Genomic DNA, 13,426 nt, shown 5'->3' with positions numbered 1-13,426 from the left:
GATAGCAGTAAGCAATCACGTTACGTAACAAACATATGAATCAGAAGCAGGAGTTGGCCCCACAGGTCTGCTGTACCATTTAATGAGATCATGACCGACCTAATTGTAACCTTAACTTCTCATTCCCAACTACCCCTCTATGATATTTTACCTCTTTGCTTATCAAGAATCTATCTCGCTCTGCTTTAAAAACATCAAAGGACTCTGCTTCCGCCACTTTTTGAGGAAGAGTGTTCCAAAGACTCATGAACGTCACAGAAAAAAAACTCTCCTCACCTCCATCTTAAATGGTGCCATCTTATTGTTTAATCAGTGACCCCCTTGTACCAGATTCTCCCACAAGAAGAAGCAATACGTCCATCTTGTCAAGACCTCTCAGAATCTGATGTTTCAATCAACTGTGTTGCACAGGTCTAGTGAAATGGGAAGAGTGGAGGATGCAATGTGCCTGACAAAAGATACATTGTAGCATGAAGTTGAGTATCGCCAGCTTGGTGTGCAATGAACATGTACAATTGGGAATGCAATGATCTTTGACTGAATGAGAGATGTGAGAGGTGATGGCCATAATACAGAGCGGTAAGCTCTCAGACATAGCTGATTGCAGTTTTCAGTGGATGGTTTCTTTAGGCTAGTGCCCAGTGAATGGTAAACTGGGTGAGAGACATGTTTAAGAAGTTGATCATTTAAAATAATGATGAGCTCACATTGTCTAAGTGAAAAACAGATCATAGAATAGAATCCTTACAGCGCAGAAGGAGGCCATTTGGCCCATCAAGTCTGCACCTAATCTCTGATTGAGTACCTTATCCAGGCCCTCTACCTTGCCCTATCCTTGTAACCCCACACATTTACCATGGCTAATCCACCTAACATACACATCTTGGGACATCAAGGGGCAATTTCTAATGGCCAACACACCTAACTTGCACAGCTTTGGACTGTGGGAGGAAACCGGAGCATCTGGAGGAAACCCATGCAGAAATGGGGAGAATGTGCAAACTCCAGACAGTCACCCAAAGCCAGAATTGAACCCTGGTCTCTGGAGCTGTGAGGTAGCAGTACTAACCACTGTACCACCATGCTGCCCTCAGGAAAAAATCTTGGTGATGTGTGGTTGAAGATGCCATTTCAGGCAGTACATTCATGTTATGAAACATATGACAGTGCATGTGCTTCTTGGGGTGGATAAGTCACCAACTTGAGTGGTAAAGACACTGACAGCAGAGATGAATTTCTGCGACCTGGTCATTTGTTACACAAATTTAAACAAAGTGATGCTAGCATTGATCCCCAGAGGAGACCATTGATTTGGTAACTTGACAAGCCAGTGCAGGTCATCTCATGTGCTCTCTGAAATGTCAGCTTCATGACAGTGAATCAACCAAGCAAATGTCCCAATGTGGTAGGGCTCTTGATATCTTCACAGAAGACCCATGTATCAGACAATGTCAATGGCTGTTGTTGGATCAAGAAGTACGAGACTAGTATTAAGTTTTATTCGGAAAACCCTTTCAGAAATGAGGCTTTGGGCAAATAATTTTCTACAAGTGCGGTCGTCATGTTGGAAGTCAGTTTGGCAAAGGCTTACATACTGAAATGACATGCGTGAAAATCAGTCACATGAACAAAGCCATAGAGGGAGAGCAGGCGGCAGTGTGCAAGTAATGGCAGGTTCATATCTACCTTAAATTCATCAACAACCTTTGCTATGCAGCACATTGCTTGAACAGAACCATCAAGGAGTATTTGAGTGAAGAAAAATGATAACCGATTCGAAACTTGTCAATTAAGTTTCTTCAAGACTTCTGGGAATATACGATTGCGGACTGCAATACCAGACTGTATATTACAGTGCACAGATTGCATTCCGGTGGTATTAAGATTGGTTCAGGGTATTGTGATGAGTGAAATGTCATTCAAAATATACCTTCTATATGAACAGACTGAGCAGAATTCTCCCATCTGGGATTAAGTCCCATGGCTGGGACAGGGATGGGAAGTATTCCCCACTGAGGAAACCGAAGAGAAATCACCCCAGATCATCTGACCCCAACCTCATTAACTATGACATGGTGGAATGGGCTTGATTGCATGAGTCTCACCATCATATCTGGGTGTCATATTGAAAAGACGCTCAGCATCACTGTCCCACTGCTGAAGAAAGAAGATGGACCTCTTGAGGAAAGAAGATGAATCTCCTCAATGACACTTGTTCTGGAAGATCCACCTCTGCCCCCACCCCACACCCCCACCAATGCCATGGTGTTCCAGGGTTGCTGGTGGCTTTCATTCCAAACTCCAGAGGCAGCCCCATGCATTCTTCAAGTAAATCCCAAATTCTGCACATCACCTTGTCCCGTCCCATTAAAGGGATGCAAATCAGTTTCACGTCTGGCACCAGTAGCTTTCCCAATCCACCAGTGGAAGATCGCAAGGAAATTCATGCTGGCGTAAAACCGATTTTTAGAATCCCACCAGATTCTCAGCACTGCTCACCGCCTCCACCACCCCAACCACACACAGGCCAACATTGAACCTGCTGGTGGAGGGGGCATGGGAGAATTCTGCTCATTGCTGTGGGAGCCTTTTGCTACTTTTAGTAGGTGAGTGGAAGCAGTATGATTAGATCTCTCTGTTGGACAGCAACCTAACTGTAATGTCTTCAATCAGGCCATTCAGTTTGGCCTATTGGAGTATGAACTGTCTGGTTCAGGATTCAATTGATGGGCCAATCAGGAAGTCTTTGCCTTGAACTTAACGGGGAGTGTAAGTTCCTCTGACACTCCCGGAGATAGACTGCGAACCACTAGCACTCTGTGTACTGCTGTTAGAGTTTGTAAGTAAAAGGATTTTGGTGAAGGGACTTCTGCCTCTGAAGACTTATTACATTAACAACAGGCGAAGCCCCAGTTTTTTGATTCTAGTAAAATTTATCTGCCAGGGTGTTGAAGGTGGGTTTGACAATGGCACTTCCACTGAGGATTAAAGAGCGAGGGGTTGGCTTTTGCAGGTTGGAGATAGTGATTACCTGGCATTTATATGGTGCAGTTATTACCTGCCATCTGTCAGTGTGTTATTCATGTCCTGCTGCAAGCTGGCATGAGGTGCTTCATTATCTAAGGCATTGAGAGTGGAGCTGAACACTGGATCATCAGTCAGCAACCCCAGTCCTTGACCTTACAATGGAAGTAAGGTCATTATTGAAGCAGCAAGGGAAAGTTTGGACTGACAGTCATTGTAAAGGTCACGCTGGGGTGAGATATCTCAGGCTGTTTGTGCTTTCAGAACCACATCCAACATAAACTTGCTGCAGTTAAGAAAGGAGATGTAAATGCAGAACAAACCAAGAAAAAGGAATAATAGAACAGGTACATAGAAAGAAATGAGAAATATACAGGCATATAGACAAAATGGGTGCTCCAAGATTAACATTTGCATGCCATTTTTCAATTCATAACCTTCCCACCTAAAAATGCGGCACTTGCAGTTTATGCACAAGAGCAACTATGCCACAGAGATTCTCTCTCTCTCTCTAAGTATGTGTGTGTAGTTACTGTGTTATTTAGTCTGTGTGTTTGTGTGTGTATATATGTGTGTGATTTCCATCATCTCTTGGTTTCAATAAGTGCAGTGTCAGCTGGGTTTGCTGGATCACAGCTGGAAAGCCTAGCCATTTATCTTTTAAGTCACGCTATTTTTAATGTGCCGGCCATCATTTGTGCTGATAAAGCATGGTCTATCAATTCAAAGAAAAATAACAGATCGACCTCTTCTATCATTGACCAACTACCTTGCATACAGCAAGTTAACTCCAGTTTTGCACAGACTTTGCTGGAGTGGGGCATATTGCATCATGTCCTTTTAGTTTGTTTACATAGAAACTAGAAGTAGGAATAGGCCACTCAGCCTATCGAGCCTGTTCTGTCATTCATTTTGATCATGGCTGATCATCGAATTCAGTATCCTGATTCTCCCTTTCCCCCCATATCTCTTGATCCCTTTTGCCCCAAGAGCTATATGTAATTTCCTCTTGAAATCAGACATTTTGGCCTCAACTACATTCTGTGGTAGTGAATTCCACATATTCACCACCTTCTGGGTGAAGAAATTTCTCCTCACCTCAGTTCTAAAAAGTTCACCCCTTATCCTCAAACTATGACACTTTGGTTTGGGACTCCTGAACCCTTGGGAACATTGTTTCAGAATCGATGCTGTCTAACCCTGATAGAATTTTATACGTTTCTATGAGATCCCTTCTCGCTCTTCTAAACTCCAATAAATATAAGCCTAACTGACTTAATCTCTCCTTAAATAACATACCTGCCTTCCCAGGAATCAGCCTGGTAAACCTTCGTTGTACTCCCTCTATAGCAGGGACACCTTTCCTCAGATAAGGACCCAAAACTACACACGACATTCCAATTATGGCCTCACCAACACTCTATACAATTGCAGCAAAACATCCTTATCCCTATACTCAAATCCTCTCACTATGAATATAAGAACTTAAGAACTATCTGGCCCCTCGAGCTGCTCTGCCATTCAATAAGATCATGGCTGATCTCCCTGTGGACTCACCTCCACTTACCCGCCTGCTCGCCATAATCCTTAATTCCTTTACTGTTCAAAAATTGATCTATCCTTGCCTTAAAAACATTCAATGAGGTAGCCTCAACTGCTTCACTGGGCAGGGAATTCCACAGATTCACAGCCCTTTGTGTGAAGTTCCTCCTCAGCTCAGTCCTAAATATTAACATACCATTAACCTTCTTTAACCGAGCCTGCTGTACCTGCGCACTTACTTTCAGCGAACAATGCACAAGAACACCAAATTTAGGCGTTAAACATTTTTGTCCACAAGGTTTCAGGAAGTGCCAGCTGACAATGTCCGGAAAGGTTGATTTGTATCATCAGCAAATATCACATAGCTAAAGATATCTACACCGTTAATTATTAGACATGGCTTTGTGATGAGTTTAATGGGTAATCCCTGTGCAAACATAGCAACTTGAAATTACAGTGAGGGTGAGATGTCATTTTCACAAAGTTAATGGCAGAGCATTACAAATCATTCAACAACTTGTGACAGCTTGTTATTAATGAGTAGCTCTTCCTTGGCACATGTTGCTGACCAGTTTGCCAATGAATGGCAGAATGTGTCAATCAGACACCTTTACTTTTTAGCAGAAAATGGAGCATGGTTTGAGAAATTTAAATAGATTTGATTGCTGCAATACCAGGGAGAACTAAATAGCAGCGCTGTGTCATGAAACATTCAAAGGTTATATTTAAACTGTAATATAGACTATGAATGTACAGCAAACTGGTCCATAAAAGAGCAAAATAGATTCTACCAGAGCGGTAGAATTAGTTTTCAATCTTATTATTCTTCTTTTTAAACTTAGTTCTCTGAGGTTGTATTTCCTCATGTACCTGTTTTATACTAGCAATGGCAATTTCAAAACCTCATTAATCTGAGCCATTTCTAAACTAAAACACTGAGGAGAAAGAAGACAAGATACTTTACCTGACAGCTTGTATCTGCTCCTTCAACTCAACTTTAAAAACATAATTACAAGGTCAATTGGTAAGGAAGTGCATTTTTAATGGCAGCAATTCTTAAAGAACAAACGGTCAAATAAATTTCAATAAAGTATTATAAATGTAAGAAGCTTTTAGACTCTGAGTAACTGTTGGAATCAATAATATGCATTAATACTGAAAATATGTTGTTGAGGACTCATTACAAATTTTCATATTTTACTGAACATTATTAAAATTTGTTGGGGTAATATTTTACCCAATTTGTGATCTTCCAAACCATATTTTGATGTGTCTTATATATTTAAAAATATTTGAATGAAAACATTTGGACTAATAAAGGTGGGAGATATTCATCTTGGAAAAATTAAATTCTTTTGCATTATTTGTCTCTGGTTTTCGTCTTGACCTCTCCAAAGCATGATGTTTAATGTAATAGTTCCACTTTGCCCTAGGACCAGGCTTTGAACTCAACCCCAAAAGCACACTCAGTACTGGATCATTGTAAATGTTTTTTTTACCTATCAGAAGTTTTTCGTCTCTATGGCCTAAGAAGTTCTGTGCTGTGAACTCGTACCTTTTAAGGAGTGGGTTGCACTTGCCCAAGATAATTTTATTTTTGCCATTCCCAATTATCTGAGAACAAACAGGAATCAAGGCTAGAGAAGGTGAAAGAATTACCTTTTTCTCAACGTTCTGCCTGTACTACAACAGAATTGTGTGCTGTCTCCCAGGGCGGGTTTGGTGTTGGAGTGGGTGAGAATGTTCAAATGAGTGGCTTGAATTTTTGCACCTGAGGAAATTTAGCACCTCAGGAAAAATTTCCCCAAATTGTGGAATCTTCGATGTCTACCAGAGACCGCTGGGGGATTGGATGTAGGATAGATCAAGTCCACCACCCCCAAATGCAGATCAGAGGCAGTCACAGGGACTGCCAAGTACAGAGGCAAGCTGTTCAAAAAGCCTGCCTTGGATTTCTGTGACTTTATCCTCGTTGTTTTCTTAGCTTCTCTGTCTCTCATCTCTCTCACCGCTCCCCCCTTGCTTGTTCATGTCAGTTCATGCCAACCCATGCTGCCTCAATGGCTTCTTATACTCTCCATGCTAACCTATGACCTATTAAAGCTCCAGCGCAAACTTGGTGCAAACTCATGCCCTTTAATGCATTCATGGATGACTGATCTATGCTGGGGGACCCTATAGCCTCCGTGCCATCTCACCCAGTAGTCACCATGGATAGAGCTCAAGAGTGATGCTGACATGAAGTAAAATTAAATTCCATTTATCTATCACAGACTTATGGGGGGAAAAAGCACTCTCATTCATGAAAGCCCATTTAATACATTTAAATTCCTTCAAGTACTGAATCCTTTGTAAAACTTTGTATTCCTAAGAGAAAAGTACTGCGGATGCTGGAATCTGAAACAAAAACAGAAATTCTGGAGAAACTTAGCAGGTCTGACAGCACATATGGAGAGAAATAGAACCAATGTTACGAATCAGAGTGACCCTTCGTCAGAGCTTGTTTTCATAACCCCATCAAAGACAAATGATCCTTTAATAATCTCTTTGAGCTGCCAATCAAAATGTAAACTTTCAACCCCTGCCCCCTCCCACGATAATGATGGGTTATGGAAGGAAGTCAAACATTAATGATGCTATAATGACAGTACTTGGGATTATGTTAACAAACAGCTAATTGTTCAAGTGAAAACTATGTCAATTTGATCTCAATTTTGAGTTCAAATGACCCTGTTAGACTTGCGTTTTCCATATGGAAGTTTTGTCTCATCCCAATTTCCCAAAACCTACACCCTCCCCCAGTCCCCACCTCACCCCCGATGGTGAAAATTGTTTCTGCCGGATAAAAGGACCTAATCTCTGCACCCAGACTCAGTCTGCCATTTTGGACACATTATGGAGTCTCCACAATCCGTGAAAATCCAGGCAAATGTTTGGTCAACTTATCCATTATCTATAAATATGATTAAGTTTAAAATTCAGTTCAGCTGGTGAATTTTCTGTCTTGATTCCCAGCTTGAGTCACTGTCAGTGTGGAGTGTGCACATTCTCCCTGTGCCCATGTGGGTTTCCTCTGGGTGCTCCGGTTTCCTCCCACAATCCAAAGATGTGTGAGTTAGGTGCTGAATTGCCCCTTAATGTCCCAGGGATTAGCAGGATAAGAATATAAGAACATAAGAAATAGAAGCAGGAGTAGGCCATCTAGCCCCTTGAGCCTGCCCCGCCATTCAATAAGATCATGGCTGATCTGAAGTGGATCAGTTCCACTTTCCCACTTTCTCCCCATAACCCTTAATTCCCCTGTCTATCAAAAACCTATCCACCCGTGACTTAAATATATTTAGCAAGGTAGCCTCCACCACTTCAATGGGCAGAGAATTCCAGAGATTCACCACCCTTTGAGTGAAGAAGTTCCTCCTCAACTCTGATCTAAACTGCCCCCCACCTTATCTTGAGGCTGTGCACTTGAGTCCTGCTATCCTTTCTAAGCGGGAAGCATCTCTCTACCTCTACCCTATCCATCCCCTTCATTATCTTAAATTTCTATAATATCCCCCCTCATCCTTCTAAACTCCAACAAGTACAGACCTAGTCTATTTAGTCTCTCTTCATAGTCCAACCCCGTCATCTCCGGTATCAGCCTAGTGAACCTCCTCTGCACTCCCTCCAAGGCCAATATATCCTTCCGCAAGTGCAGCGACCAAAACTGCACACTGTACTCCAGCTGCGGCCTCACCAGTGCCCTGTACAGTTGCAGCAAGACCTCCCTGCTTTTATATTCTATCCCCCTCGCTATAAAGGCCAACATTCCATTCGCCTCCTTGATCACCTGCTGCACCTGCAGACTGGGTTTTTGCGACTCGTGCATAAGGACCCCCAGGTCCCTCTGCACCGTAGCGTGCTGCAGCTTTTCGCCTTTTAAATAATAATTCCTCCTGCTATTATTTCTGCCAAAGTGGATAACCTCACACTTGCTAACATTATACTCATTGCTAACGTTATAACATTATACATTATACTAAATGTGTGGGATTATGGGGATAGGGGCTGGGTGGGATTGTGGTTGGTGCAGACTCGATGGGCCAAATAGCCTGCACTGCAGGGATTCTATGACACTGACTATTTCCAAGCATTTTCTTTTGTTTCTCACTGAATAATTTCATGGTGTAAGAAAATCATTCAAAACTTATTTGTCTCTCAACTGTAGATACCAAATACACCGAAAAATTTTAATCACTGAATGGTATTTTTGATGACCTGTTAATATTTCACAATGTTTTAATTTCAGATTCGCTCAGATAAAGACAGAGAGATACAGATCCGATACAGTATCACTGGACCTGGCGCAGATCAGCCACCCATGGAGGTCTTCAGTATTGATCAAGTCGCTGGTAAAATGCACGTCACAAGACCCTTGGATCGTGAGGATATTGCATCTTTTCACGTAAGGACTCACTCTTTAACATTATTACTTCTTCCATTTCAAGCTACCTTTCATGCCAGTAAACTAAGAACAGAAAATAATCCTATTTACTACTATCAAAAAGGCATACACCACTTGCAATAAAATTCTAATTTTTTGAGGAATGGTGCTAATTTTAGGAGATTTCATTCTGAAAATAATATAGTGACTGAGCTAATATGGGACAGCATTTTGATATTTCAAAATGGTCACAGTATTAGGTTTCCTAAAGTTATAATACACATGTATGATAGCAAATCTAATGCCTAGTATAGACTATCTTGAATACTTTGCCAAACAGAATCTATTAGTTTATGATCAGTTTTTTTTTACTAATAGCTAATATTACTGCTGAAAAGGTTCAAAATATTATTATCATTCAGTTAAGATTGATCTTGTATCCTCAATATTTTCAAGAGTAGTGCATGGACTTTTCTTTAATTCGATAGGTGGCACAGTGGTTAGCACTGCCACTTCACAGCTCTAGAGACCCAGGTTCAATTCCAGCCTTAGGTGACTGCCTGTGTGAAGTTTGCACGTTCTCCCCGTGTCTGCATGGATTTTCTCTGGGTGCTCTGGTTTCCTCCCACAGTCCAGAGATGTGCGGGTTAGGTAGTTTGGCCATGTTAAATTGTCCCTTAGTGTCCCGAGATGTGTAGGTTAAGTGGATTAACCATGGTAAACGTATGGAGTTACGGGGATAGGATGTGGGGTGGGCTTGGGTAAGTTGCTCTTTTGGAGAGTCATTGCAGACTCAATGGGCTGAATGGCCTCCTTCTGCCCTGTAGGAATTTTATTCTGTTCTATGGATATAAATTAAATAAGATGTAGTTTCTACTTTGTGACACCTAGCAACATTACAGATAATTCATTCAGGGAAAGGCCCAACAAATAGCAATGATATAAATCGTAGGATTCACTATTTGAGTGATACCATTAAAAGATAAAAATTAGCCAGGACTCTAGGAGAAATCCCAGATCATCTTCTAATTGTGCATGGGATCCTTTGTATCCAGCTAGCTGATCTCAGTTAAACATCTGTTGCTAAAAAATGATTTTTGTCTTGTGCTCATCTAGACAATTGCAAGGATGCCAAAGTCAGGGGAAACAATAACTTTATAGTGTTGGAGATGATTGGTTTGTAAGTTGGCTCTGATTGGCAGAGGTTTTGCCATGGAGAGTGCATCAGCTGACAGTGACCCACAGTTAATTGCCAAGAATTGTTCGAAATTTAATCTAAACAGCTTGTGTCTCATTGGTCAAGGCATTAGCCTGTAGAATGAACCAATCAAGAGCAATTACTTAATTTGTTTAGTTATAAGCAATTTTCACAGAGTAATTTAAATGGATACCTTCCACCTACTTCTACTGGATGTGTGGAGTGTTCCAACTGCCACACAATAGGTTTCAGACATGGACCAAGTCTGAAAGTGGGTAGGTTTTTAGACACAATATTCGTGTTCTTGGAGATCCAAAAAGGAGGGATGATCGGTATTGGCAGCAGACAAAGATCTCTCATTGCCCTCTTCGCTCTTTGTCCCTCCCCCCGAAACAGCTGCCACCCTGCCCAGTCTCACATTCTCTTTCACCAGACTAAGGGGAACCCCCCCCACCGTCCCCGCCCATCCTGACCCCGACCAGATGCCTCAGACCAAGCATTCGCTTTCTTCCAGTGAATCTTATAAGGTGCCCAGTAAGGTAGAGCAGCGCAACATTGATGCTCTTCAAATAAAGTCATCAGAAAATTTCCAGAATAAATGTTGATTGAGCATCAGTGAAGACTTGTCAAATAGTCGCAGAAAATCTCCAGATGTGTGTAAAAAGACCTCTTCAACCCTCAGAAGCAAGTGAATAGTGAAAGCTGAGCATGCCTTTAAGCAGCGCTCAAAATCCTCAGCAAAGACATCTGTTTAGCTGGTTGTTGTTAAGAGAGGGCGCATTTGAAGCTCTAACCACTGAATTGCTGTGCTTAATGAGCATTAGCAAGCAAGCTAATTAGCAATCAGCCCCTTAATGATCCTTCAGGCAGCCTGGCCTCATGCGGGCCACCTGTAGCAAGCCTGCACTCGAGTGTCAGCCTTGACTTTTGTGCTCAGGCCGTGAAGTGAGACATGAACCCACGACTTTCAGCTTCAGTGACGAGAGCACCTAAAAATATACGTCTAAAAAATGGAGTGGGAAGGCAGGCCAACGTTCTGAAATCTATAAAACAAATTACAGCATTTTCTGTGTGTCAACCGAGAAACTTACAGAAACCTAACTAGCTGGCCACTCAAAGGCTGTTCTCACACGTGCTGGATTTCTCTGGTCATTCACGCCCCACCGCTGCTGCCAGCGAGGATGAAGAATTTGGTGCTCAGCCAAATTCCCGTTCACTGCAGCGGGACCAGAGAATCCGGCTGGCATGGATGACTGGAGAATCCCGCCAAACATGTCATCACTGAGGGCGTGCCCTTCCTTCAACTTAAGCTTCAAGTTAATTGACCAGACCATTGTTTGTACAGTTCAAGCAATGACATGGAGTTTCCCCTCACTTCATGTAGACAAATTCAATGGCACTGTGAGAAATGAAGAAGAAATAATAGAGGCCCTGAGAAATGTATTTCTGTGTTTCAGTTGAAGCTGCGTATAAACTTGAGGGCTGGAGAATAACCAATGTTGAATTTTAGGTGCGGGGGGTGTGTGCACAGGTAGCCATGGAACAGGCTGTTGGGTGCGGAGGCAGGCTGGGAGCAAGGCCTGCCTCTGTGCCCTGGCACTGCTCACATCTATAAATAATGAAAGAAAGCATCCCTCCAGCCTTCACACCTTGCCCCACACACACACACACACACACATCTATTTTCCATCCATGCCAACCTATTCCAACTCAAGGCTCCTACTCCCCATTCCCCAATGTCAACTTAGTGCTCATCCCTACCCATCACCCTTTGCCAGCTCACCTCATCTCCTTGGACAGTCAGTTGATAGGTTTGATACTCCCTGGATAGCTTTGAAAGGATTGATAATTTTGACACTTACTGGATGGCTTTGACAGCTTCGACAGGTTTGATACGTTATGCATAGCTTTGATAGGTTTGACATCCGGACAGCTCCTTTACCGTTCCTTGACTGCTGGATAGTTTCTTGAGGGCTGGAGAGCTTAATTATTCCAATAACATTGTACTTAGTAATGCATAATCATGTTCAAATCCCAAAGGGTGCCTGACCTCTTCCCTAGAGTTCTGTACCTCTCCCACAGGGTGTCATACCTCTCCCAATGGCACCCTGGGATCCTATCCAAAGGAATATCTTCCTGTCCCAAAGGTTATCCAAACACATCCACAAGCTGAGACCCCCCCCCACCCCTTACCTGTTCTATTCTGCACACTCCAGATTTGCACTCCTGTTCTTCTAAACACCCGTTTCAGTTGGACTTAAAATGACCAGCAGGTTCTGTGAATCACACATGAATGACTCCCAGCCTAACCCCAGTCTCACCCTTCTGAAAGTGGAAAATGCTGGGTTCAGGTGCGAGGCTTAGAACTTTCAGCCATTTCCAGACCCAAAAATCTGGGCCCAAATAATTACAGTCCAGTTTGTTTAAGATTTGTGTTAGGGAAAAGTTTGGATTTGTTAATTGAAAGATGTTAGAATGCTAAAATATCTCTGTTGATAACAAACTGAAAGCTTAGAAGTTGAGAATAATCTAAGTGGATTTATAGATATTGAACGAGGGGTCAGACATGATCTCAACTGGATGAGACTAGAAAGAACATGGAAAACTGGGTTTTACGGTGAGAGAATGTAGAAGTTGAGATATATTGTTGAACTGAGATGAAACCTCAGTAAGGCCACAACTATAGCATTATGTGTAGTTTTGGGCTCCATCGGAACTGTGTTGTCGGATAGAGGAGGCACAACACACATTCAATAAAACACTGCCTGGTGTGGAAAATAAAACTAAAATAAAAATTGAGGCTGTTTTCATCAAAACAGAGGCGATGACAGATCGTGGTGCTTAAAATGAGAAAGGAATAGGGAAGGGGAGATAAAAACAGACTGTTCAACTGACTGCTAAATCTAAAACACAATAAGATTAAATGTCAGGAGTTTAGGAGAAAGAGCAAAATAAGCTTTTTATTTCATGCTGTGGTGAGACTGTGGAATGCGCTACTGGAGTTAGCAACATTTAAGAATCTGTTAGATTCTAGGAGGATAGGGGAATAAAGGAATTTGGAAAGGGAAGGCAGGGATTGGAACTGCTGTTTCTGTAGAGGATAAACACCAATATCGACTGATTTGGCCAAATGGCCTGATTCCATGTTGTGATTTCCATGCAATTCAAGGAATGTTTGCTGTGCAGCTTTGGCATAATGGAGAATGTGTGCAAAAGGATAATGATTATGTACAAAGCTT

General features: G+C 42.2%; 1 protein-coding gene across 1 annotated transcript in view; it reads left to right on the top strand.

Moving 5' to 3' along the window:
- The window catches only part of LOC145353946 (cadherin-4-like), a 608,947-nt gene that overhangs the window by 458,809 nt on the left and 136,712 nt on the right, over positions 1 to 13,426 (top strand). The window contains exon 5 of the mRNA XM_080204964.1: positions 8,855 to 9,010. Coding sequence (XP_080061090.1) covers positions 8,855 to 9,010 — 156 coding nt within the window. The remainder of the gene's footprint in view (positions 1 to 8,854; positions 9,011 to 13,426) is intronic.

Source organism: Carcharhinus amblyrhynchos, chromosome 16 (genome assembly GCF_965287045.1).
Source record: "Carcharhinus amblyrhynchos chromosome 16, sCarAmb.v2.hapA, whole genome shotgun sequence".
Taxonomy (NCBI): domain Eukaryota; kingdom Metazoa; phylum Chordata; class Chondrichthyes; order Carcharhiniformes; family Carcharhinidae; genus Carcharhinus; species Carcharhinus amblyrhynchos.
Note: the sequence above shows the minus strand (reverse complement) of the source record. Positions and strands in the feature narration are given on the sequence as shown.